The sequence below is a fragment of the Pelodiscus sinensis genome, chromosome 1 (assembly GCF_049634645.1).
Source record: "Pelodiscus sinensis isolate JC-2024 chromosome 1, ASM4963464v1, whole genome shotgun sequence".
Classification (NCBI taxonomy): Eukaryota; Metazoa; Chordata; order Testudines; family Trionychidae; genus Pelodiscus; species Pelodiscus sinensis.
In genome coordinates this window covers 91391316-91417560 of record NC_134711.1, presented here as the reverse complement: position 1 = coordinate 91417560, position 26245 = coordinate 91391316, and the positions used below count along the sequence as shown (strand labels likewise).

Below are 26245 nucleotides of genomic sequence, written 5' to 3'. Positions count from 1 at the left end.
CTCAGAGGGGTGATGGTCTTAAGTAGCCATAGTGGGGCAGTTACATCAGCAGGAACATAAGTGTCGACACCATGATACTGTCCCCATATTCTTCAGTGATATTTATGATTCTGGCCTAATTATGATGCATTTTGTACAAGACAGATCATGCAAAGTCTCTTTGGAAAAGTTCCAACCTTTCTGGCACAGCAATGAAGCAGTGATATGAGGCTAATGGACTGTGAGCATTTTGGCTAGCCCATAAGCAATGGCTGCTATCACACTGAGGGAATGGGACCTGATCATGTCTCAGGACTCCATCTTGGGATGTCAGGCTTTTCCCACAAACCAGTCTGGGAACCAAGTTTTGAAACAAAGGGTATTCCTGCCCTAGGTTAACAAATTTGTTTTCACCTATACAGGGGAGGTTGGAGTGTCATACATAAGAATCTTGACTCTGAGAAGCTATTGCATTTCCTCACCACAATGTGGGGGGGGCGAGGGGGGAGAGGCAAACTGGATAAACAAATTCATATTTGGACTAGGTCAGGACAGTACAGCTCTGCGGTCCTAGGCTGGGAAGCTGATGGTTATATTTTGACTGTAGCCTTTCTATTGTTGGTTCCAGCAGTGGTTAGGCAGAGCCTGCATGTAACAGCAGTTGCATGTCCCCCTAACTTGAGTGTATACTGGTGGAAGTTTAAAACTAGGAGTGTATCTGCAGCTTGTCACAGCAGGACAGTGTGAGAGGGAGCCTAGGCTAGTGGGTCAGAGGTCTTAGTGGTACCCCACTTCCAAGTTGACATATGCTGCCTTTGTTGAGCTAACCAGGTAGTGTAAACTAAGCCTTAGTGGTCAGATTAAGTGCCCACAGGTTCTTCTGGGCCAAACTGCAGCAAGCACTGAAAACAAAGGGAGGGGGAAAAGATGATGAGGCTAGACTTATCTTGCCCTACAGAGGTGGGTTTTTCAAAACGCCTCTCATGAAGTCATTTAAATAGAAGGCAGGAGCTGGGCATTTCCACATAATCAACCTGAGAGTCTGCTTTTTGCAGAAAAAGCAAAACAAGCTTGCTATCTTGTCTTCTAGTCACAATTGATTTTGAAGTCCAGGGCTGTCTGTGAGCTAGTGTCAAGAAGAAATAGTCATCATTTGACCAGACAGTTAGCAAGACAGCTGTTGCCATAGTAACATTGGGATCCCAAGTAAACTGATGGCTCCAGAGGAAAACATCTGTGTGTCCATCTGTGTCCCCTGCCTCAGAGCAACAACCCTGCTCCTGGTGATTTATTCAGAGGCTTGGCTCTAGCTGTTTTTTAAATACAGACCTAACTAAATTAAGAGCTCTGCTAGTCTTTCCCCAATTATTTAAAAATTAAAGGGCCAACATCCTGTTAAGACATCTATTGCATTCTACAATTCTCCTTGTTAGATAAGACTGTTACCTGCAACACATTCTCCCACGCTTTGGCCAAGCTTGTTATAAATAACTGAAGTGAGGGATCTAACACTGCTTGCCTTGCAAGGTTAAAACATCACCACTCACATTTAAAAAAAAAATCAGTGAGGCACAGACAAGGTGGGCAACAGGCTTTGGAATGTAACAATTTATTGGGGTTAATATTTTTAACTCCCCATTTCTGGCATTGATACAATACTCAAGAGCAGCAGAAAGAACAAAATGTACAAGAATACAAGAGTAATTAGCACAAACCGCCCCCAAACCCAGAGCAAACCATTTTTCCGCTGGAAACGCCAATGGGAGGGAGATCCTATCACCCCACCCTGCGTCCCATCCATCCACTCTAGACAGAGTTTAGCCAGCTGGGAACTGGATTAAACAAATGCAAACACTATATTTAAAAATGAAAATTACAAGACGAAAAATATATAGATATACAATTCATTCGTGCATGATTCTTTAATTAAATGCATTTTTCAAAATAAAAAATTACAAGATTTAGGTTTACTTTAAATTATAAAAAAGTCACCCCCTCCACTCTGTGGGTATGTCTACAGTTTGCTCTGGGAATGTGACTCCCAGCCTGAGAAGACTTACTTACCCTAGCTCTTACTGAGCATGCACACTAAAAATCAGGTACAGCCATGATGGCACAAGCTGTAGGATGGATTACTGAGTACATGCCTCTATGAGACCCTAGGGTGGCTACCCTGTCCTGCAGCTCACATGGCCAGTTACACTCTGTTAGCGTGTTGCTCAGTAAGCAGTGCAAATGTCTCCTTCAGCTGGGAATCTCACAACCAGCTTCAACGATAGACATATCCTGTATGCCAAGTATGGGGAGGGTAAGGGGGTGCATGGGTTGCATCAGGACCATCACCATGATAGAAATTACATCTAAAATCTCTCTGGGATAAAGAGCACGGCCCTAATCCTGCAAAGACTTATGCACATGCTTAGCTTGAAGCATGGAAGTGCCTTCAGATCTCAGTACGACTACTCACCTGCTTAGAGTACTTGCATAAGAATGCAGGAGATGGGCCTCAGCTTGGCACCTAGGGAAATGGAGGGAAGAGGCAGATGGGCAGGCCCTGATTTCCTCCCTACCCACATTGCAATTTTCCAGCCAAAATTTAAAAAAATCCTGTACTGTTAAGATGGGGAGGGGGCATGGCAAGTAGTTTAGCTCCAAAAGTAAATACATATATAAAATGATAGATTTTATTTATTTAAAGAACTTGAATGAAGTTCCCTACACACATAAAAAGGAAATAACTGCCCCTGCTGCACTGGAAGAGTCAGGGCTGCTCCTGGGGAACGAGGAAGTGATACTGACCAAGCTACTTTCACTGTCCTAGCGGAAGTGCAAAGAAGGAAACGGCAATAATGGAGAAAATGTACTTGGATTTAAAAGATGTGTTTCCTGTAGGAGGCCCCAATTCAGCAAAACATCTTGATCCACAACCATCCATGTGGAAGTTTTGTGCATGCTTTAAGTGCTTTGCTGAACCAGGATGGATTTAAGAATGTGCTTCAATAATTTGCTGAATTGGGGCATCATGGGGTTTTAGTTAATACAGGGATTAAAGCTTAAACTACTTGACCCGCCACTGCCTCGCATCAAATTAATCTCGAATCACCCACGACTGCCAATATTGCATTACTCTGATTTCTTTCACTGATATTCCCCTTTAGGGTATCACTGTCTTTCCTCTGCCTCCTTCACACTAATTCCCAGTTCCAGACATCTCTCAATACCCTCTTCCTTGTGCCAGTCTTACATTGGTCAGAGTGCAAAAGTGGGGCCCCCCGACTGAACATGCTGTCTCTGCATTAGACCCCAGATAACACCCCCTTGAGGGATGAGTGGAACATCCCTAGGAAATGGATATATCCTGTTAGGGTGGAAAGCATGCAGTTCTGCATCAAGCACAGCACTTTGGACAGTCCTGTAGGATTTAATCTTGTGCTAGGCAGCAGAAGGTAGCAGTTCTGTCCCTCTTAGGGTTGGAAAAACTGACCTCTTCCTTTGTTACTTGACTGAGACCAGGTCTACACTAAAGGGGAAGGTCGAATCAAGATACGCAACTCCAGCTACATTAATTACATAGCTGTAGTCAACATACCTTGATAGGAGTTTCCCCGCCATCCTCACAGCGGGAGACCAATGGGAACAAGTGCTCCCAGCAGCTTCCCTTACCCCTCGCAGTAGGAGTACCAGCTGCCAATGGGGGCACCTCTGAGTACTATTTAGCAGGTCTTTACTAGATCTACTAAATCAAACTCTGGAAGATCGATCATGGCAGCGCTGATATTCCGCCAAGTGAAGATATGGCCTGAGACGTTTGGAGAGGAAGAGGGGAAGAGAGGGGACCAGGAAGCCTCCACTTCTTGTAGACAAGTGACGGCTCTCTCAACCCTAGATGCGTATAGCATATCCCCCACACAGGGTAGATTGTGTTAGCACACCTACCTCATTGTGGGGGAAGGGACATCTAGATCTGATTTTGGATAACTGATGTGGGGAGGTTAAGTAGCAAATGGAAAATGGGGGGGGGGATGAGAGATTCTGCTCCTCAAATGTACACAATGCACATTTGGAGGAGAGCCAAAATGCTTCCTCATGCAAAGCCAGAGTGACAATGCAATGAACTTATAAAATACCTGGGAAGAAACAAGTGGTTTCTGAAGCAATACTCAGCCCTTCTAAAGCTTGATCCACATGTTACTAAATTCACCTCTTACCATCCTCTACAGGGTATTGCTCCCACCATACAGACAGGGAAATGGAGGCAAAGGGCAGTAAAGCAACTTGCACAAGGTCATAGAAAATCAAAAGAACCCAGGAATGCCTAGCTCCCGGTCCCAAGATCAACCCTCTGAACTATGCTGCATTTGATACAAGGATTGGGATGGGTTAAGTGGGGGGGGATTTTTAAAAAATATCTAGATATATATTCATATAAAAAGTATATACGATCCCAGCTCTTGCATGATTATTGGGCAATCCAGAAAGCAGCAAAGCAAGCAACACTGGAGCAAAGGATGCATCAGGCCAAACAGTGCAAGGCCTCAGAGTTAGAGGGTCAGGGTGAGGAAAGAACACACCCTCCTCCAGACGGACATGGAGCACTTAGCCAGACACCCATTCTTGGTTTGTTACGCCTCCCTGTCCAAGCCCTGGCTATGGAACTGGAATTCCACACCTCGCTGGTGAAAAGGGCCACCCCATCTGGCTTCACCACCTTCTCCTCCCACCTACCACATCCAGACACCAAAGGGTGGTGCGGAGAGTGGGAGTGCGGAGAAATGACTCCCGGCCAGACCTGCTGCTCCCCATCCCAACCTGTGCTGTAGTTCAGATATCCAGGGGGAGTCTCCCCTTCCATTCCCAGTACTGTCTAGTCCACGAAGGAAGTTAGACTGACTGTTGGGAACACTGCAAATTGCTTGAAACTTCCCTTAACGGCACAGGCAGGGTAGGGAATTTAAGCCTTCAGGAACATGCAGCGCTGACAGCACCCATTTGCCTAAAGGAGGGAAAGCTGCTTAGCTCCACCCCAGCTGGGATGGGAGGAGAGGTGGACTGAAGTATAGGGGATGCGGAGACACTCTGCCATCCCCTGAAAATACACAGCAGGTCAGTGGCTCACCCCAGATTGGAAGGCAGGACTCCTACGAGAGTCCACTGGGCCTATATATATCCTCCCATCCCTGCAAAGTCTTTGTATAATTATCAGCGCCTCACCTATATGCCAGCTCCATTCAGTAAGGCCAGAACAGAGTGCTGGGAAAAGGTGAGAGATTAGTATATATGGCTGCTCAAGACTGGAGTTGTAGGTCAGAACCAAGGCGCACTAGCAGAGCTCAGGGTGAAGAGTGGAGAAAATGAGTTCCCAAGAACTGCCCAGAGAATGGGAGATACAGGGTTTTGGTTTTTTTTAAACCCAGAATGCAAAGAGGAGACCTTGACAAGCCAGACATCTTAGAGTCCCATATCTAGTAGCTTCTATTACATTCAGACGCCAACGTCCGGTTCCCTTCTTTCTTACAGTCACCCCAACACAGCAGATTAACAATATGCAGCAAAGACAAAAGGTGCAGCCTCGTCTGGGAAAGCTCCCTCTACCCACCCTGCAGAAGAATACAATCCCCCTCTAGTAAATACCCACCCATGCCACCCGGACTCTTACTTCTGGGTGCATTCAATACATCCCAGTCTTCCCAAGGAGATGATGCTCCCTATTTGCCCAAAACTTCAGATACACATGGGAGTTTCCACCTTCCTCTGAAGACCAAGTAGCGGCTTTTGTCAGAGGTGGGAAACCAACTTAGATTGGGTTCCGTTGTGTCAAATTCAATATTTAAAATGCCATTCTCATTAAGCACTGAAGTCAGTGAGCTGATTAGACAAGGAAAGGAGCTTTGCCTGGTTCTGCATGGGGCATTTATTCTGCTCTTGGGGTGGCCAAGAAAAGTGCAAGCCCATCAGATCTCAGCAGCTCCACTCAAATGGCTTTTCCATTTTAGCTGCCCAGCCCGGAGACCCCATCATGTCAGGATCTACCATTCTGTAACAACTGTGGCACCATCACACCTGTGAAGGGGAGAAATTTACAGAGCTTCCATCTAATGTGGGGAAGAGAAGGGTAAATATATGGGTTTTCTCCAAAACAGTACTTGCCTTTTCATATCAGAAATTGCTGGTTACCCCATGGACACCCTCCTCCAATTCAAGTGAGCCAAATACCATCCTAGACAGACACTTCAACACTACAAAATACTCTCTTCTCTAATAACCATCTAATACCACTACAGTTTGTGCAATCACTGCATTTATTATTCATTTTTAAAACTCTCTCCCCCATAGAAATTTCATTTTTTAAAAACTTATCTTTTTTCTTTTCTTCTTTTTTTTTGCAAAACTATTCTTTTCACTTTTTCCACTTTCCATCATAAAATCTCCTCTAAAAACACAACTACAAGAGAATAAACATGGCACAGACACAGACTATATCCCTAGTCGGGGAGAATGCTTCTGAATACTCCCCCCAACCCTATCATGGACGGGACCTCCCTTTTACTTTTCAGTAGGGAGGGAGGGAAAAAAAAATCTGAGATGGAAGGTGAGAATAACCCACATTCACACCAGTGTGGGGTTGTGTCAGCCTCTAGGGGCTGGACCACACAAAGATTTATGAGGCTGCTACTGCCTGGTCTTTAAGATCAAGCAAGAGAGACTCGGTTTTAGATCCAGAGGTTCATGGTTCATTCCCCACTGGAGACCCACCCAGAGGAGTTGTGACAAGCAGTCAAGCTACTTCCCCTGACTTCTTTCCTACAGAGAGACGATCTACGATCAATGAGTTCCTCCAAAGCCCCGTGCCCCTCTCCCATCTTTATAATCCCAGGAAGAAGGGTCACCAAGCCCATAAGCTCAGTGCTCCAGAGGAAGGTGAAAGCCCCTCATTTATGAAAAATCCAGGAACACTAAACACGATATCATGGGGGGGGAGGAGAACAACTCTGCCAAGTGAACACTTCTTGGCTAAAACATGTCAAGAGTTTCCTATTAAAGTTCCCTTTTATCTTCCACTTAAACTTTTCAAATATTTCTGAACTTATTACCACAAAACAAGAACGCCATCACATACACGCCAAGAGTAACCAAGCAACCAAAATAAAGTGACTGGCCGGCATGCATCTACTCTGTAAAATAGTTCCTCTTATCTCGCAGCTTTATACATTGATTCCTTTTTCAAAATGTCCCTCTAACACGTCTCCTCATTATTCTACCAACCCAGAGCTCCCATCTCTCCCCAATCTGCTTATTTTTGAAGCTGCAGCCATTTGAATAAGTTACCATGAAATAAGAGAACCCTGCATGCGCAAGGAAGGAAAGATGCAAAACAAAGCAAAGACAACAGGCAGGTATTAATTCACATACACGCGCACGTCTAACAAATTACAGGAAGCGTTGGACTGGTGAATGAATAGGGAAGACCTCTCCCTCCCACCCCTATCAATATAACTGGTTTTGAAATATTCTGCTGGATTCAAAAGTTCTGTTGAAAAAAAGCCACAAAAGATGGGCAGACTGTGGGAGTGTGTGTTGTGGGATCATCTCTCAGATTGGCTCCACACCAATACTGAAACCAAACTAGTTTGAATTTGCATCTGTTTAAAATTTTGATGCCAATCTCTGTGGACATTTATTTTGCAGTAGGTGAGTTTTAAAGCTAGTCTACGCCTAAATATTAAATCAAATTAGCGACATTGTTACGGGCAGTGAAAAATCTTGTGCCCTCTGCCACGTCAATTTAACACCTACTGTGGGAGAAGCTAGGTCAGTAGAAGTATTCTGTTGACCAAGCACCGCCTCTTGAAGGATGATTTTATTACACTGACAGAAAAACACCTGTCACTCTAGCAAGTGTCTATGTTACAGGGCATAGCAGCAGCTGTAGCGCTTGTAATGTAGACTTACCCTTCAAATCCTGGGTACTTGCAAGCAAAAACTGCAAAAGGTTTGAATTCCACACAATTTAGTTATTTTAGTGGTAGTGTGTACGCACATGTGAGAAGAAGAGTCCTTAGAGCTGAGAGCACCTCTCTCCAGTTCGTGCACAATAGTAAGCATATAATTATGGATCCCACAACAGATAATACCTCTCACACACCCCGCTATCCCAAGGTAATGGAATCAAGGCAGACACTCATTGAAACACTAATTTAGACTGATTTTATCACCCCCGCTTCCCTACCCCTCAGAGTTTCATAAATTAGGCAACAGAGGAGTAGGGAAGCGAGGGATGGGTATCTAGCCACAAAGCTCAGCACTGACATAGAATCAAACAAGCCATGGATGGCAAAGGAGAGTGCTTTTGCATCTGAGATATTAAAAGCATGTCTCAGGGAAGCAGAGGAAGCCACATCATTGCCCACTTCCAATTAGAGGATGGAGGTGATTCCAGATCCAATTTCACACCGAACATGTAAAAACAAGGAGTTGGGTGGGCGGGGTGGGGGGAAGAGAAGAGAGGCAGTCACGCGCGCACACACACACACAACCATAGAAGACACAGTAATTCTTACAACAGGTTCTTAGCACCTTTGGTTGACAATTGTAGAGGCAATTTCAGATCCTGGAAACAGCTGAGGAGAACCCTCTTTCTGGTGGGTGGGTTGGAGAGATCAAACTGAGCAGGAAGAGTAGCAAATCTTCCTTCCCACACACAAGGCTCATGCAGTGATTTAGTGGAGCCACGACTTCTATTTTCCCTAGGAGGTAAGTAAGACCTGCTGACCTCATCCTGCTGAGGTAGTGTCATGCCACGCCACTGCTCCTCCTGAATTGACTTACTTATGGGTGGCTTTCCCACTTCCACTAAGAAAAGGGTTAGGAAGGGTATGGCATGCCCTCAGACCCAATCAAGTGCATGTGATGAACACAAGGAGGAAGATCTAGGCTGGAAGTGACACGCCCAACAAAACTAAGCAGACTGGAAGATCTGCAAGGGAAGGTGCAGAAGGGAGGAGGAAGGGCTCAGGTGGTCTCAAAGTGCCCATACAACTGCCAAGTTAGCACCAATAGTAAAAGCAAGAAGGAAGTGAGCCTGGGGCATGTGTTGTAGGGGTGCAACCCCCTACTCTAGCTCCATTGCAGTCTCATTTTAGCCCTGATGCTTTACCTTCTGATCTCTCCCTGCTTCGATAGTGTCCCTTTCCCAAAGATACAGCCAGAGCTACTGAAGCTGGATCGTAAGAGACAGCCAATCCATGCCATGGAGAGAGGAAAGGATCAAAGCTGCCCTGGAAGAAGGTGAGGTGAAGAACTGGAAGAGAGTGTGTACACAGTGCAGAGCAGAGGGGGAAGGTAGAGGGGGCACAGCCCCTTTCAAATGCCTTATGCATCTCTCCAATAGCAAGAGCTCCCCTATACAAATGATGGAGAGGGGGAGGAATCCTTCCCTACCCAGCCCCAACATACACACCTCTGTGTCCCCCCCCGACTTGAGACTATGTTCTTTGAAGACAAATGAGCATCCTCCAGCTCAACCCCTCACAGCTCTGACATCTGTGAACTTCAGACACCTCTGCCCTCCAACTCCCACCCCAGTCTCTGAGCAGAAAGAAAAAGAACCAGGGAAGGGGGGAGAGCAGGAGAAAACTAACAACAGCCATTCACACCATGACTTCTTGCAGCAGAGCCTCCCCCACCCCCTGAAGCAGAGATCCAGCTTCTCACTTGCTGCCACCACCTCCTCCTCCTCCCCCTCCCACTGCCACCTTCTCAAAATCCTCTGCATTGCAGAACTCCTTGATGGTGACAGTCAGGAGGTTGCTAGTGACATCTGTGACTACCACATTGGAGCAGGGGGACATCTCAGGGCGCCAGTCGCCAGCCTCCTGCTCCGGGTCAGAAGAGGAGAGGGATGATGAGGGCGTCTGGCCCCCAGCACATCCCCCAGGGGGAGAGCGCTTGCTGGTGGCTGCTGATTCTGGTGGGATCGACAGGTCAAGGACCTCCGACTCACGCCAGTCAGGAATGGCAGGGCTTAGGGTCTCAGGGAGCAGCTTTGGGGGAGAATCGTCTGGGTCGGAGGAGGAGTGAGGGGTAGGGGAGGGACAGCCAGAGGAGCTGGAGCTGTGGGCATCGTAGGGGGTGGAGCCCATGATCAACCCACAGGAGGCACCTTGTGAGCCCCCTGCCTCCATCTTGCCCTCCAGAGACGTGGCTGGTGCAGTGGACGGCTTATTGTACAGCGAGAAGTTGCCGAACTTCATGTGGCGTATCTGGGTGCGGAGGATGCTCTCGCTGAACTTCTTACTCTTGCCGATGACGCGGTTTCGTGAGGGGACCTTTGGCCGGGCCAGGCCCCCTCCCCCACTCGCAGCCTTTCCACCCTTGTCAATGACCTTCAGGTTGAGGATGATGCGGCTGCGTTTGGGCTCACGAGGCTTCACCTTGCGGTTGATGATGCGGACGGTCTCCGAGAAAGGTGACACTGGAGGACGTATGCCAGCCCCCCCACCCACACCCCCGCCATTCTGGGGGTCTGGGCGGGGAAGAGGGCGTCGGGACATGCGATGGCATCGACGGATGTCTTTCTTGAGCCGATGCACTGCAGCGCTGGAATGCAGCTTGGGTGACGAAGTGCTAGAGCCAGGCTTGACAGAGAAGTGTACATCCCCAATATGTAGGGCCTCCGCTTGGGCCCGAGCCTGCGGTGGTGGGGGAGAGAGAAGAATGGAGTCAGAGATGACATGAGATATGCCAAGCCTTGAACTGGGAGCACCTCAGCATAGGGTGACAAAGCCACATTAGAGGCACCCTGTCAGGAGCCAGAGAGCTACACCTCGTTTGTACACAAGTTAACATTTACATGAAAAAAAATACACAGGACCCTCATACTTAGGTAACCCAGTGGAGGACAGCTGCCAGAAGTTTTCCTCCATACCTATTACAGCCCCATACTATTTATTTCAAGTTGTAGCAGCTCCTGCTTTAGCTGTGGAGGTCCTCGGTTCAATCTCTAATGCAGTGGTTCCCAAACTTTTTGGCATCACGCCCCCTTTTTGATTAACTCTCATGCTCCCCTCCCACCCCCAGCAAAACTTGTTGAGAAGGGGGGGTGGGCTGGATCGTCTTGCTCCCCTCCGCCCCCCCGGAATTTCTTCACACCGCCCAGTTTGGGAACCCACACTTTATGCATGTGGCAAGATGGCAACCATGACACTTGCATCATCTTTGAGAGAGATACACAAGCTGCCGGTTTACATTCAGCAGCAATGAAAGCTGCAAACCAAGGAGTTCAGAGTCATAGGAAAGGAACAGCAGACTGTCTGTAGAGTGATACTGTCAATCACCATGAATGGCTCCTCCACAAACAAGGGAAGTTAGCACAGGGCAGCTGGTCACGTTCTAGGACTTACCAAAGACTGTACTTTGGGGGAGTGTGAGACTTGGTTTACACTACAGATTTCTGTCAGCAGAACTACATAGCTCAGGGATGTGGAAAATTCCCTCCCCTCCCCGCCCCCAAGCGACACAAACTGACCTAAGGAATGTTAAAATGCATTTAACCCAGTAAATGTGTAACCGCTGAAAATGTCAGTAGTTATACGCAGGGGGTAGGGAGGGCAGGCAGCTCCCGCCTCCCCCTTCTCCCCCAGCCTCCCTCCACACTGCTGCCTCGGATACAAAGGCAGCAGTGAAGGGGAGGGGAGGCAGGCAGGCAGCTCCCCACATGTACTGGGAGCCTGTGTGTAACCGTGAAGGATAATCAATGAGCGCAGGCTCATTGGTTAAACATGTCCACAGTTACATTTTCACATCCCTAGTGTAGACAGTGTTACATCTACGGGAGAAATTCTCCTCTAGTCACAGCCAGCATCTGTTGGGGAGGCGGAGTACCTACAATGACAGGAGAAGTGCTTCAGTCATAAGAAGCATTCTCCCCAAGCATTACAGCAGAGCGGGATGTGTAGACAAGCCATGAGCATTTCCTTGACATGCTCCCTTGAAAGAGGAGCACAAAGGAAAGGGACCAGAGATTCTAACGCTATACAGGCAGTCCCCGGGTTACGTACAAGATAGGGACTATAGGTTTGTTCTTAAGTTGAATTTAAGTAAGTCGGAACTGGCTCCAGATTCAGCTTCTGCCACTGAAACTGACCAGGGGCTGACTACAGGAAGCCTGAGGCAGAGTTGCTCTGCCCCCAGCTTCCTGGAATCAGCCTGATCAGTTTCAACAGCTGCTGAATCTGGAGCCTGGGACAGAACAGCTGGAGCGCTGCCCCGTAGGTTCCCACAGGACCAACCCAGCAGCACCCCAGCTGCTCTACCCAAGGCGTCCCGCAACAAAAGCCTGGTCTGCTGGGGGAGGGGGGGGAACGCGCACTAGCTGCACCCCCTCCCCCCCAGCAGACCAGGGAGACCCGAGCAAAGCCGCACAGGCGGAGGGACCCTGCCGCCCGTGTGGCTTTGCTCCTGTCTCCCTGGTCTGCTGGGGGGGGGGGGGGTCCAGCAAAGCCGCTGGACCCCCCCAGCAGACCAGGGACACCCGAGCAAAGCCGCCGCCTGGGCGGCTTTGCTCGTTTGCCGGGAGCAAAGCCACCCAGGCAGCAGGACTCCCGCCGCCTGAGCGGCTTTGCTCCCGGGCAAACGAGCAAAGCTGCCCAGGCGGCGGCTTTGCTCGGGTGTCCCTGGTTTGCTGGGGGGGTCCAGCGGCTTTGCTGGACCCCCCCAGCAGACCAGGGAGACCGGGAGAAGCTTTTCTTGCCCCGGAGGACACGGGCGGTGACCCGCTGCCTGTGAGCTCCGGGGCGAGAAAAGCCCCGTTCGTAAGTGCGGATCCGACATAAGTCGGATCCGCGTAAGTCGGGGACTGCCTGTACTCAATTGCCTCCACACTCTGTCACTGGGAGAAAGGGCCAATCATCCTAATAAGCATCTGAAGGTTGCTGATGTGGCTCAGAACAAAGGATTTTATTTGCGGTGAGTAAGCACCACAAAGTGTGCTAAGCATGGTCTGAAGGTAAGGAGCAGGGACTGTCCATAAGATCTCAATCTAAGAGATAAACAAGACAAAGAATAGGGGAGAGGAATAAAGCATACAGTCCAAGTCCCATCCAGACGATCAGTCAGTTAATTTCTTGTAGATGTCCTAGGAGAAATTAATCTTTAGGAAAGGCTGATGGAGAAGGTAGCGGTCTGATGGAGACTCTGAAGAAAATCTTAAATTCAAGGGTGAAAAGATACTGGACATAAAATCATAGGCATGGAAGGGACCTCAAGAGGTTTTCTGGTCCCATCCCTTGCACTCAAAGCAGGACTATGTATTAGGGATATGAATGACTCATCGACTATCTGATAAGCAAAAGCTTATCGGAGAATTGACAGGCTAGTTGACTAGTCGCTTCTCCCCCCTTGCTACCTCTATCAGAAAGAGGCAGTGAGGGGGAGGGGGAAGAAGGAGAGGGGGTGCTTTAAAGCAGCAGCGCCATGAGGAACCCAAGGTCAGATCCTGGGCTCCACGCAGCACTGCCGCTTTGGAATGCTGCATGCAGCCCAGGATTCCCCCACTGACCCTGGGCGCCCTGCAACATCTCAAAGCGGCAGCACCGCATGAAGCCTTGGGTCAGCTGGGGACTCTTAATTCTCCAGCTGACCCCAGGCTCCATGCAGCACTGCCGCTTTGAAATGCTGCGGAGAGCACAGGGCAGTGGGCAACTGGCTGAGTCCCCTGATGGAAAATTGCATCAACTATTCAATTAGCCAATTAATCTAAATTTAACATCCATACTATGTATCTCTGATATTGGTCTCATAACCTCCCTAGGTAATTTATTCTAGACCTTAACCACCCTGACAGTTAAAAAGTTTTCTCCAAATGTCCTACCTTAAACCTCCTTTGCTACAATGTAAGCCCATTACTTCTTATCCTACCCTCAGAGATTAATGAGAAAAAAATTTACCTCCCTTGTCCTTGTAACAATCTTTTATATACTTATACTAATGTCCCCTCAGTCTTCTCTTTTCCAGATTAAAACACATACTTTTTTTTTTCCAATCTTTCCTCACCGATCATGGTTTCTAGACCTTTAATCATTTTTGTTGCTCTTCTTTCTCCAATTTGTCCACATTTTTTCTGAAATGTGCCAAGAACTGGACACAATACTCCACTTGAGGCCTAATCTAGCACTGAGCGGAATTACTTCTTGTTCCTTGCTTACAACATTCCTGCTAATACATCCCAGAATATTTGGTTTTTTTGCAACAGTGTTACACTGCTGACTTATGTTTGTGATCCACTGTGACCCCCAGATTCCTTTCCAGGCAGTCATTTCCAATTTTGTATGTGGGCAACTGACCATTCCTTCTTAAATGGAGTACTTTGTATTTGCCCTGATTGAATTTCATCCTATTTACTTCAGACCATTTCTCCAGATCATTCTGAATTTTAATCCTATTCTCCAAAGCATTTTCAATCCCTCCCAGATCGGTGCTATCCAGAAACTTTATAAAGGTGCTGTGTTATTTTCTAAATCATTTACAGAAATATTAGAATCATAGAACACTAAAACGGAAAGGGACCTAGAGAGGTCATCGAGTCCAGTCCCCTGCCCTAGCGGCAGGACCCCGTACTGTCTAGACCATCCCTGATAGATGTCTATCTAACCTGCTCTTAAATATCTCCAGTGATGGAGATTCCACAACCTCCCAGGAAACTCATTCCAGTGTTTAGCCACCCTGACAGAAAGTTTTTTTTAAAACAGAATCAGACCTGATCCCTGAAGGACCCTGCTTGATATGCCCTTCCCTCTTAACTCTGAATTGCTGTTAGCTACTCTCTGGGAATGACTATCCAATCAGTTCTGCATCTGCCTTATAGTAGTTCTATCTAGGTTGTATTTCCCTAATTTGTTTATAAGATGGTCATGCACGACAATATCAAAAGCCTTATTAAAATAAAGATATACAACATCTACGGCTTTTTCCATATCCACAAGGCTTGTTATCCTATCAAAACTATTATGTCGGTTTGACATGATTCATACTTGACAAATCCATGCTGTTACTCATCACTGTATTGTCAGCAAATTGATTGTTTAATGATCTTTCCAGTACTGAAGTTAAACTGATTGGTCTGTAATTCCTGGAGTTGTCTGCATGGAGATCAAGAAAATCCAGAGTAATCATAATGCAAATTTCGGAAGGGATATTAAACCCCATGTTTTAGGATTTTAGCCTAGTGTGTGCATCAGAGAGAAAGGCAGGGATTCTCTCACATGTTTGTGCGGGTCTTACCTCTTCCTCTGAAGTATCTGGCACTGGCCACTGTCCCAGACAGAATACTGGACCTAGGGCAGAGGTAGTCAAATAGGCACACAACAGACCAAATCTGGATCATGAGATGCTTTTTAACAGACCATAAAATCTGTATTTACTTATCATCGCGGTCTGAAAAATGTTTTTCTGAAACCTGGGCCATTGCTATAAATTGATGAAGAAATCTGGACTTTGACAAAAAAAAGTAATTTACTACCCCCTGAATAGGTTCTATCCTACTTTCCTATGCAATTCTTATGTTCCTATTCCATCCCTCGGTTTCTATGCAATTTTTATGTTCTTATTCTCCCCCTAAAAGCCAGATTTATCTTGTCCCTTCAGAAGAGATATTCATTTAATTTTATAGATTAAATAATAAAAGTATAGAAAAGGCACCTGCTTTTCTCCAAAAAGTGAAAGCTGCTCCCCTCACTCCCCATTAAATGGAAAAACTTAAACAACGAATAGTCTAGTAGCACCTTCAAGACTAACAAAACATGTAGATGATATCGTGAGCTTGACTGCTCATACCATTATCTACATGTTGTGTTAGTCTTTAAGGTGCTACTAGACTATTCATTTTTTTAAAGTTTTTCAGTTACAGACTAACTTGGCTACCCATCTGAAGTCCCCAATAAATATATCAGGAGTCAAATCTGCTAACATTTGAGACAAAAGTTTTTAGTTCTTCTTAGGTGGGTTGAGCCATGACAGTTCTGGGAGAGTAAGCTGGAATTTGTTCTGGCTCATCCATCAGCAACAGGATTGTCTGCAGGCAGTTAATTATATTTTCATTTGTAAACTGAGATAATGTGATCTGGAGACAAAACAAACATGGAACCCCACAGTGAAATTTTAACTCCTTTTTCAGAGCACAGCCATGCATTAAATGGTGCCCTGCAAGGATAATATGCCCCTACTCTTGTGAAACAGATTCCTCATCACAAACAGTCACTTTATAAATTCCCTTGTCCTTAAAACCCAGCTCTGGCCAGAAGTAACCTGACCTTCTGGCACCACTCCCATGGCTGCCTTGCCACCTTAGAATCAAATGATTCTTGTACCCTCTAGTGACCACTGTGAAAACTGCAATCCCCAGGATACAACATCTACTTTCTCACCTCATCTTCTTGAAACACACACACACCTCCCTCAGGACAAATTCTGGGTAGTTAAGGTTTAAAGCTGCACTATTATCTCCTGTATCACCACACTGTCTCTACTGAACCTATAGCTCTCATCATGGAAATGAATGGAGAGAGAGTGCACAGAAATTTAGCAGCAGTATTTTAAAGGTCATTGAAACGAGGAAACAAAACAGGTTCTATTAATCCACCTCAGCTCCTTATATCTGATCCCAAAAGATTCCACACCTGCTGATTGTCCCCACCCTGCCCAATCCAATACCAAGTTACAACAGCAGCACAAGCTGCAGGAAACTGCATGAAGACCCAAACCCTGACACAGAATGGGAGAAGTTGGGAATGGAAACTTGAGGGCATTTAGCTCATCTCTGGCTAACACAAGGGCTGTTCCCCTGAAGTAGGCTCTCCAGTACTTTGTCTAGTCTACCTGTAAGTGGCTCCAGTGATGGACGGGGATGCCGACTGCTTTATCGGGGAAATAATCCCACAGTCTAAAAGGGTCATCCATGCTAGCTGTTTCATACATGGAATTAAACAATTGTCAAATAACTCAAAGTGGTTAACATGTTTGTAAAAAAGTGTGGACACTTCCCACATAGGTTTATCCTTGGCAAAAGTTAAACATTTCTAACAAGTTTCACTGTCAAGCATGACATCTAATATACATCCAGAGTTTTTCTTGGCTCAGACACATCCAGCCATCCCATGGCCTATGTGCCTTACAACACAGATAGCTGGACAAGATTCCTACCCTAAAGAGCCTACAGTCTACTATATTTCAATAGAACCCAAATAATTCCTCTTTACCCCAACATTTAAATACATACAGATGAGTTATGGTTCTCTTCAGACATCTTCTAACCAAGCTATTCTGGTCCATATTTTTTCTTTTAATTTTGTTTCCTGCATCATTCTTACAGCCCTTCAAGCATTTTTATGGCTCTTCTCTGAACTCCCTCCAGTTTGGGATTATATAGTGGTGTGGTATAGTGACAGGAATGACATCTCTTATTCCAAGTAAACTGAAGTCATGCAATGAGGGATTATTAACTTCCTGACCTATAAATCCCCCTGGCTTTTTGCCACTATATCACACTACTTTGACGTCTAATTTACTTTTCACTATTACTGGTTGAATCCATTTCTTATTTCCTGCCCATATTTTATTTCCCTACCTCCATGACATCTTGTATTTTAGTATCCCATGAATGGAATTAACATGCTGGTTTTCTCCTCTGACAGATTTACAACGAACAGCCTAAAATGGAACCTACCACTCCCTCCAACTCAATATGCTGCTGTTAATCATTGCTTAGTTTACATTCTTTGTGAGGCTCCGCAATTCATGTTAGAATACACACATTCAAGTCAGCTTAAATTCATTTTTCAAGTAAAGTTTCAAGAAACAGTATCAAATGCTATAGTAAAAGTCCTGATATTCCAGCTACCATTTTCTTTCTGGCCACTAGTCTAGTAATTCTACCAAAAACATGATTTTGTCAGCTATCATTTACAAACACTTCTTTCTTCCCCCTGAAAGTTGATAGTTTTGCTGACCCATTCATTTTCTCCTCCCAGGCTGCCTATGTGCCTGCTTCCCTTTATACCTGGAACTATCTTCCAAACTCAGCTTACAAAGTCTTCTTTTGCAGAGTTGAATGAGATTTCCCATAACTCAATTACAGGGGTTTTTTTTAATAAAAGGGAAAAGTACATTGTTTATTATATTTTTCAAAAATAGTGTTAGTTTTATGAAGTTAATTTTTATGATTTCTTTAAAAAAAGGATTAAAATTTTTCCATTAATTTTACTTTTTTTAAAAAAAATGGGAATTCCATTGTGTATTTTTTCCTTCATTCCTATAAAATCTTATCATTCACTAATGTTTCAACTTAAAAAGGGCTATAGTCAATTTTGTTTCCAATAACATTTTATTCTAGTTTTCAAACCGTATGTATTGATTTAGCTGTGTGCCTAAACAGAGTACTACACCAAATTTCTCCATTTTCTCTTTTCTGTAAGCTTTATTCAGAAGCAATCCTATTTCAGATTCATCCTACTTTTCTGGCTCACCTTGGGTTCAGTCTCTTTCAACATTCCCTCACTTATGTCAATTGTGAGGGATTTGGTGATTGTCCCTTTTCGGTGTGATTTTATGAGAAGTAATTGCATTCCAGGTACACCCCATTTTCCTGGTACAACCATACTCTCACCTTGCTTTAAATTATGGTAAGAGGAAGCTGCATACTGAATTTGATAGTCCTAGCTTTTACCATTTAAGAGTTCTTACTCAAATAGAAAAACCCTCTCTAAAATATGTAGTAAATGATACAGTTTTCACCAAGATGAAACAATATACAAACATCTATACATTTTGTTCTTATTTATTTGTTCTTATTTAACAGAGAACGAAGGTTGACTGACAGCACAGCAATTGTTAGGATCACTTTTTTTCCTGCTTTTGGATCTGGATCACATTTCCTCAGCCCCTTAATGAATTCTCATCCACTAGCATCTCCCTAGACCTGTTCTTTTTAAATAATAATTGCCAGTGCTCCAACAAATGATATCAGTCCATTCCCTTCACATTCTAGAACATATATATTCAAGTTCCCTATAAATTTTGCTTTACCTAATTTATGTCAACTACCATACAAATAGGAAGCAATAAAGATCTTGGATACAGCTCTTGTTTTAATTCAAAATAAAACATTTCAGTAGCTCTGCTGTATTTACACAATCCCTTCTTGTTTATTAGTGCATCTGCTTTGTCTTGTGCTCCCCCCTCCCCAAATAATACATTTATAAGAGCCCTTATTTCCTCTTTCATCTATTTGGCTAGCATTCTGCCTTGTTTTACTGCCTATTTTGTAACCATTAGCTAACAAAGCAACAGAGCAAGCAGTGCTCCTAAGCAACCCTACCACAAACTAACGTGCCCCCCCACTGGAGGGGAAATTAAATCTATAAGAACAGATTTCAATTTCAAACTGTGGAGGGGTAATTTATGAAGAGGGAGATCAAAAATGGAGTTTGAGGGAAAATTCTTTAACGCCCTGTTGCACACCTCCCTCCATTTCACTTTACACACTAAAGAAGGTCTTGCAAGCAGCAAGAAGGAAATCCCCTATTGGGCAGGGCAAGTGCGTCCATTACTGTGTGCTCTCAATTACTACTTCTTCCTCCATTTATATCCTGCAATCTTTACCTTATTATTTAGAAAAAGACTGAGAATAGAGATCTCTGCAAGTTGAGTAGGATGGTCAGGGACATATCCTCCTATAGCACACATGCATGACCTTAAGAAGTTGCATGTGACCCCTCCACTTTGTAAGCCAACAAAGTTGTGAGGAAAGCAGTATGCCAGGGAGGATGGGAAAGGAAGACGAAAGTTGCATGTGAAGCGTATATGTGGGAGAGTTAATGTGTCTATTACTCTGCATGAGCTTCCATTGTTATTTCTTAGTTATATATTTCTAAACCCTGAAGGAACCTGCTACAGACAAGATCTATCAGGGATGCCAGTTTAATAAAGGTTGGAAAGGACTGCCTCACATCAGGGGCACTAAATTTCTCTCCCAAAGCAACAACTTATGTTTTCCAGGGAATAAAGCCAAACCTCCTTCTGAAAACTCTGCAAATGAAGCCCATGCTTACAATCCTGCCATCTATGATGCAAAAGCTTGTTAGTGATATCACAAACACTGATGTGATATCCCTTAGCGATCTGATAAAAAGCTAAGCATTAGAAGCCTAACTTTAGGCATCAATGGATTTACAAGTCAAGCGCCTGAAAATGCAGATGGGCACCTAGTAGGATTTTTTAAAACGCTCAAGCATATTAGGCACATAATTCAAATCAAAGAGTAATTTCTTTGTAAGTCTGGCCTCAAATCAACATTAAGGTAACTAAATAAATAACTGAGCAGAATTTCAAATCAGGACACTTATTTAGATGCCATAATATGGATTTAGAAGCCTAACTTTAAACACCACATTTGAAAATCTTGGTCAGAAACATTGTATATGAAGCCATTCGTTATGAATGCACGCTAGCCTCTTAAAATCAGTTGTGTTTTGGTTCCGTATTTAGTCTCCATGCCTTCCCGTTCTAATCGGTTGAGTTTGCACGTCAAAGGGAATATTGTTCTAACTGCCAGCTCTGCAAACTCCCCCCAGGGACCTAATAGTCAAGTTTCTCTCCCTCCCCTTGAGAAGTCCTCATCGGCAAGAGATTCTGCAGTCAAAAGAACTGACAACATGGTTAATACACAAGATACAACAGAACCCTGCTCCTCCTCCTCTAGTGGCATCAGTTCTGCAGGATTAACAGGAATCAAAACCTTGACTTTGGTAGTCAAATTGAGTACTTCAATACAAAGTACTAAAGGGCAACTTTTAGCTGATTTTATAACTGAAATCACAATAGTTTTCTCAAGAAGAGTTAAGACTAGTTTAGAGGATACTAAACCAAACCAGAATTATTTCTTGCCGTCTAGTCTGGGGTGTTATTTTTAAGGATGGATCAGAAGTCAGAAACCAGCAACAAAGACAAGTCCCCAATATAACCTCACGTTACTATATTCAGCATTACACTGTATATATGTTACATTAAATTTTGTAATGAAACATCTCCCTCCTGTGTTGCTGTGGCCCACACAGACAGAAAAGGAAATCAACTGATCGTTCAGTGTAACCATTTAGAGTGCTGTTATAGAAGCAATATAAATAAATAAGCAACAATTAGAACTTTTTATATTCAAATTTCAAGTGTTACAAATAATAGGTTAAATAATTCAAAGAGAAGTGTTATTTTTAAGTTAATGCTGTTGCCTTAATCTTTCCTCTGCATCATTGGACTCCCAAACACAAGAAAATCTAAAGCGTAAGTGTCAGAAACAGAAGCTGACTACAGAGTAAAAAGTAAAAAGAAACACACTCATGACTGGGGAAAGCAAACCAATTTTTAATCATTTTTTGTTTTTAATTAAGGCAAGAGTAACAATGTAGGGAGGAGGGGGGAAAGTGTCCCATCACCACCAGTGCTTCCTAAAAATTTCTAATGCTCCCCAACTTCTACCAGGGCACCCAGAAAACCCCAGGAAAATCCTCACCCCAATTTTTAAACTTCTATATACCGTATCCTTCCAAAGCAGATAACATGGGGTATCCTATTAAAGTGATTCCCAACTTTTCCAAACTACTGTAACACCTTGGAGGAATCTGATTTGACTTGCATACCCTGAAGTTTCACCTCACTTAAAAACTACTTGCTTACAAAACTAAACATAACAATACAAAAGTGTCACAGCACACTATTACTAAACAATTGCATATGTTATCATTTTTACCATACACTTATCAAATGGAATATAAATATTATACATGTACAGGAGACAGCACAGTATAAACAAGACATTGTCTGTGTGCACTAACTGTGTTAGTCCTTTTTTAATGTAGTCTGTTGTAAAGGTAGGCAACTTCCTAGATCAGGGATTCTCAAACTTCATTGCACTGGGACTACCTTCTGACGACCCCAGGAGGTGGGATTAAAGCCTGATCCCATTTCAGCCCTAAAGCCCCACCATTATAGGCGGGAAGGCGGGACAAAGCTAAAGCCCAAGGGCTTCAGGCAAGGGAGGGCCTGTAACCTGAGTCCTGATGCCCTGGGCTGAAGCTCTTGGGCTTCACCTTTGGCCCCAGGTGGTAGGGCTTAGGCCTTAGCCTCGTCAAATCTAAGATAGTCCTGGTGATCCCATTAAAAACAGGGTCGCCACCCACGTTGATCTACATGAGTTGATATACACCTCTGAATATCCTCAGGGATACGCGTACCCTTGGTTGAGAACCACTGTCCTACTGCACAAAACTTTTGAGGGCTGGCACTTGACACTTCACTTCTGTTTAGCACTTCAAAGATGTACAGTCTCTCAGCAGCCCCGTAAAGCAGGAAAGCAAAATACTTTTTTACAGATCAGTAAAACAGACAAAAGCATAAAGTGATTTGCCCAAAGCCACAGAATGAGTTAATAATGCCTGAGACAGGCATATTAGTGGTATTATTAAAGCACCACATCTCCATAGCATCTGGTTATCAGATTAGACAAGAATTGAGAAATTTCTGATTCCCCGTTCAAATTTGTCTTAAAGACACTGCCAATCAAGATGATCTTCTGGCACTTCCATTCGTTTATAATCCAGGATTAGGATTGTTAGAGGAACAGTAATGCAATACATTTGTCTGCAGGTTGTCAGAGCAGAATATGACAGACACTCTTACAGGAAAAATATGTAACTTCTGCTACAAAGGTCACCAGCACCAGATTTTTAAAGAAGGAAACTGGGGACTCCCCTACTTTTTCTTTTTTTTAAAATGTCTGTGAGGCAAAACATGACTGTGCATAAAGACACAGATATCATGAGAATGACAGCCATCAGGGATGAAGTGGAGTCTTTAGCTCTACCATGAAGAGGCAGAATTGTTCCATGAACATCAGAACCAGTAGTAAAACCCAAGTAACCCCCAACACAGCATTTGGGGGCATCTAGTATATTGACATATGAAGAGGAAAGGAGGTAGCAGTATGACCATTATATCTGTATGCTGCTGTGTTATGCTGACATACAAAACAAAAAGGTGGGGGTGGAGGGGAAGGAGACGGGAATGAAAACACCATGAGTGTGGTGGGGAAAGAGTGCCAGTAGGCACAATCACCACAGAAACAAACATCAGGGGATGGGCAGAAGATTGACAAGGGGTCATTCCCACACATGCACATCCCCCCGATTTTTACTAGCCCATGGGTAATCCCTCCCTATCCCAAATAGCATATCCTGCACTTACTTTTATTTCGCCCCTTTTATTTAGTTGAACCAAACCCCCAGACTAAGGCAACCCCAAGTCAGTTCAGTATTAAATACCTTCTAACGTAGCTAGGCAGCAGGCTTCTGGATACATCTAACTGGGCCTAAGTTATTTAAATAAGAGTTACCTTCAGGAGGAAAGTTTTAGGCTTGGGTCCTCTCTTCTTGGGTCCATACAGCTCACGCTCTCGTTCCCTTTAGGAATTCAAATTTTAGGAAGTTAAACTTTTTCTTAAGAAAACACAGGTACTTTTTTTTGGTAGCTCAAATGTCAAAAACAAGTAAGCTGCTACATCCCCCCTTCCCCCCTCCGATTCAACTCACTTCTGTTCAAAGGCTGCAATAAGTCGGGAGTCCAGGATGTTCTCTTCGGGTTCCCAAGTGCTGTACCTGACAAGGCAAACACAACAACACGGGCACCCGCGTAAAAAAGGTTAAATGCGGGGCACCAAAGAGGGCAACCCCCCAGCATAATTTGCGCGCACACAGAAAGGATGCGTCTTAGCCCGGTGAAGACTTTTTGCACGCGCACCACAATTGTGCGCACACACACACACACACACACGCGGGTGCACACGCGCGGGGAAAAACTGAAACAACTCACTTGATGGCCCAGCCTTTCCATTTCACCAGGTACTCGATGCGCCCCTGCAAAACACCGACGAGGAGGGGGAAAGAGGGAGGATTAGCGAAATGGCCATTGCAGCAAGCCCACGGCAGCCCCGCGGCCGGGGCCGGAGCCGGGGCCAGGCTGGCGGCCGCTCACCTTTCGGATCCGCCGCTTGATGATGGATTCGGCCGCGAAGACGCGCTCCCCCACTGCAGACAGCTCCATCTTGCTCAGCAGCAGCGGCACCCACAGCCCATAATAAGCCCGCCCGTTTCTCCCCTCCCTCCCCGCTCAGCCTGCCTGCCTGCCTGCCTGCCGCCGCCGCCGCAGCTACTGGGCTGCACCGGCTCGCGCACGCTCACGCTCGCTCGCTCTGCGGCCGCGCGGCAGCACGTGACCTGCCTCCTCGCTCTTTCGCCCCTTCCCCGTTACCAGGGTCTCCCCGGCGGTTGCTAGGGAAAGAGGAGGAGGGCGCAGGCGCGCGGGCTCTTCATGACACCGCGCTCGCGCGCGGGCTGCAGGGAGCGAGCCGCGTGCTGAAGCGCTGCTTGGGCGGCAAAACGCGGGGCCGGGAAGCGGCCTGCGGGGCGGGGGCTGTGATGCATTTGGGGGGGGGGGAGAAGAGTAGGCACAAAGGAAAGGGGGGCAGTGCTAGATAGACAGCCCCCTTCCGGCTGCTGTGAACTGCTTGCCAATGAGGCTGCCTCCCCCCCCCCCCCGAGAGATCCCAGGGTCAAGGGGGCAGGTCTGTGCTAGTCCCTGGCCATCCCTTCAGTGCAGGTGGCGGGAGCTGCCGCTGTAGTGGTACTCCTCCCTTGCGGGCGTCTGATTTGTCTTCTGTACCCCGACTTCCACCTCACTTTAGATTTGCTTACAAAATGAGATTTAAAAATGCAAAGGTGGCAACCAGAGCTGCCCTAGATTAGCTGCCAGCAACGGGTGCCCTAAGCAAACCGTGCAATGGGCACCCCTACCTCCAAATCCCTCAGTGATATTGTGCCACCATTTGGTGCCCCATTTAACTTGGCACCCTAGGCGACCACCTAGTTCGCCTATATGGACTGGCCACCCCTGGATGGCACAGGCACAGCTTTACTGGCAAAGTGCTTACTTTCAGCCATAATAAACCAACTGAAGTATTAATGTAATAAAATATATTGAAATATTAATAGTCTTTACATGTCAGTGCAGGATAAGCAAAACAAGCTGTATGTACATGGCAAAAACTGCCACTGGTAGAAAAATGGGGCAGCTGCTGGTTTTGGTGTTACACCAGCAGCACAGTCAGGAAAGGTCTGGACACAGATCAAAGTAACAAGACTAGCCCATATTATAAGTAAGGCATTAAAGAACCAAAACCTGTTTGGAAACGGACAGAAACCTTCATACTTCTGAGAATAAACTTGAAGACTGGGGTTAAGAGGAAAGTTTCCTTGATGCAGGTTTTCCCACAACTTCTTCTGCAAGGTTTCTTGCCCTTTCTCCTGAAGCAACAGCCAGGCCTGGCTGCTGCCAGGGATAGAATGGCATATTACATGGACCACTGGTCTGACCCACCTTGGCAGTCCCTATGTCCCTTTCTCACAGTTTTTTTCCCATAGCAGAGCAGATGAGACTTACCCATGTTCCCTTGAACTAGCTAGGGTTCTAGTTCAGTTAGGTCCCATCCATTCTGTTATACTATTTTATTTGAAATCAACAGTGTTAAATATCTACACGCAGTTGTACCACTAACTATTCCACTATAGGTAAAGCAACCACTAATGTGGATGTAGTGATATCTAAGTGTGCTTACACACTCCTATAACTTATTCCCATACAGGAAGGAAAATAAGCATTGCCATATAACAAGAGGGGATTAAACTAACTGACTGAGCCATAAATAACCATCTTTAGAAGTTTGAAAGCCCAGGCACACCTGTTCAGGTGTGGGCCTTCAGCCCTGCTCCTGCTGAAACCCTGGCAGGCATGGTCTGTGGGGCTGAAGCCCCAAGATCTCCCCCACTTCATTAGCCAGAACCCAGAGAACAATTAATTACTGTTCTCTAATAATCTTTTACATGCAATTGAAGACTTCTCTTGATTAAACATGGTCAATTCTTTCAGCCTTTCCTTATGTTTTCAAAACCTCTCACTTTTATTGCTCTTGTTTAATACTTCAATTTTGTTCACCTTTTCTTCAAGTGTGGTTGCTAAAACAAGACAATTCTCCAGCTGAAGCCTCACTAGCATCAAGTGGAACACTCCAGTGACATCTATACAGCACTTGTATGGCTACACCCCAGAATTAGTCTTTCCACAACAGCATCACATTGACTCAATCACTTTGACCCCTTATAAGCCTCCAAAT

The 26245-nt window shown here is 45.2% G+C and overlaps 1 protein-coding gene across 2 annotated transcripts; it reads right to left on the bottom strand.

The window, feature by feature from the left end:
• Window positions 1-1572: 1572 nt before the first annotated feature.
• On the bottom strand, window positions 1573-24239 carry CBX6 (chromobox 6). Of its 2 annotated transcripts, none has more exons than XM_006111538.4 (5): window positions 24052-24239; window positions 23890-23933; window positions 23610-23675; window positions 23414-23480; window positions 1573-10613 (listed from the first exon to the last, which is right to left on the bottom strand). In XM_006111538.4, the coding sequence occupies exons 1-5, from the start codon at window positions 24118-24120 to the stop codon at window positions 9687-9689; spliced, it is 1173 nt and encodes a 390-aa protein (XP_006111600.2). In that variant the 5' UTR covers window positions 24121-24239; the 3' UTR covers window positions 1573-9686. The 2 variants fall into 2 exon arrangements, with proteins under 2 accessions (XP_006111600.2, XP_006111599.2); XM_006111537.4 differs by having other exon boundaries at window positions 1573-10667; window positions 24052-24235.
• Between the last annotated feature and the right edge of the window lie 2006 nt (window positions 24240-26245).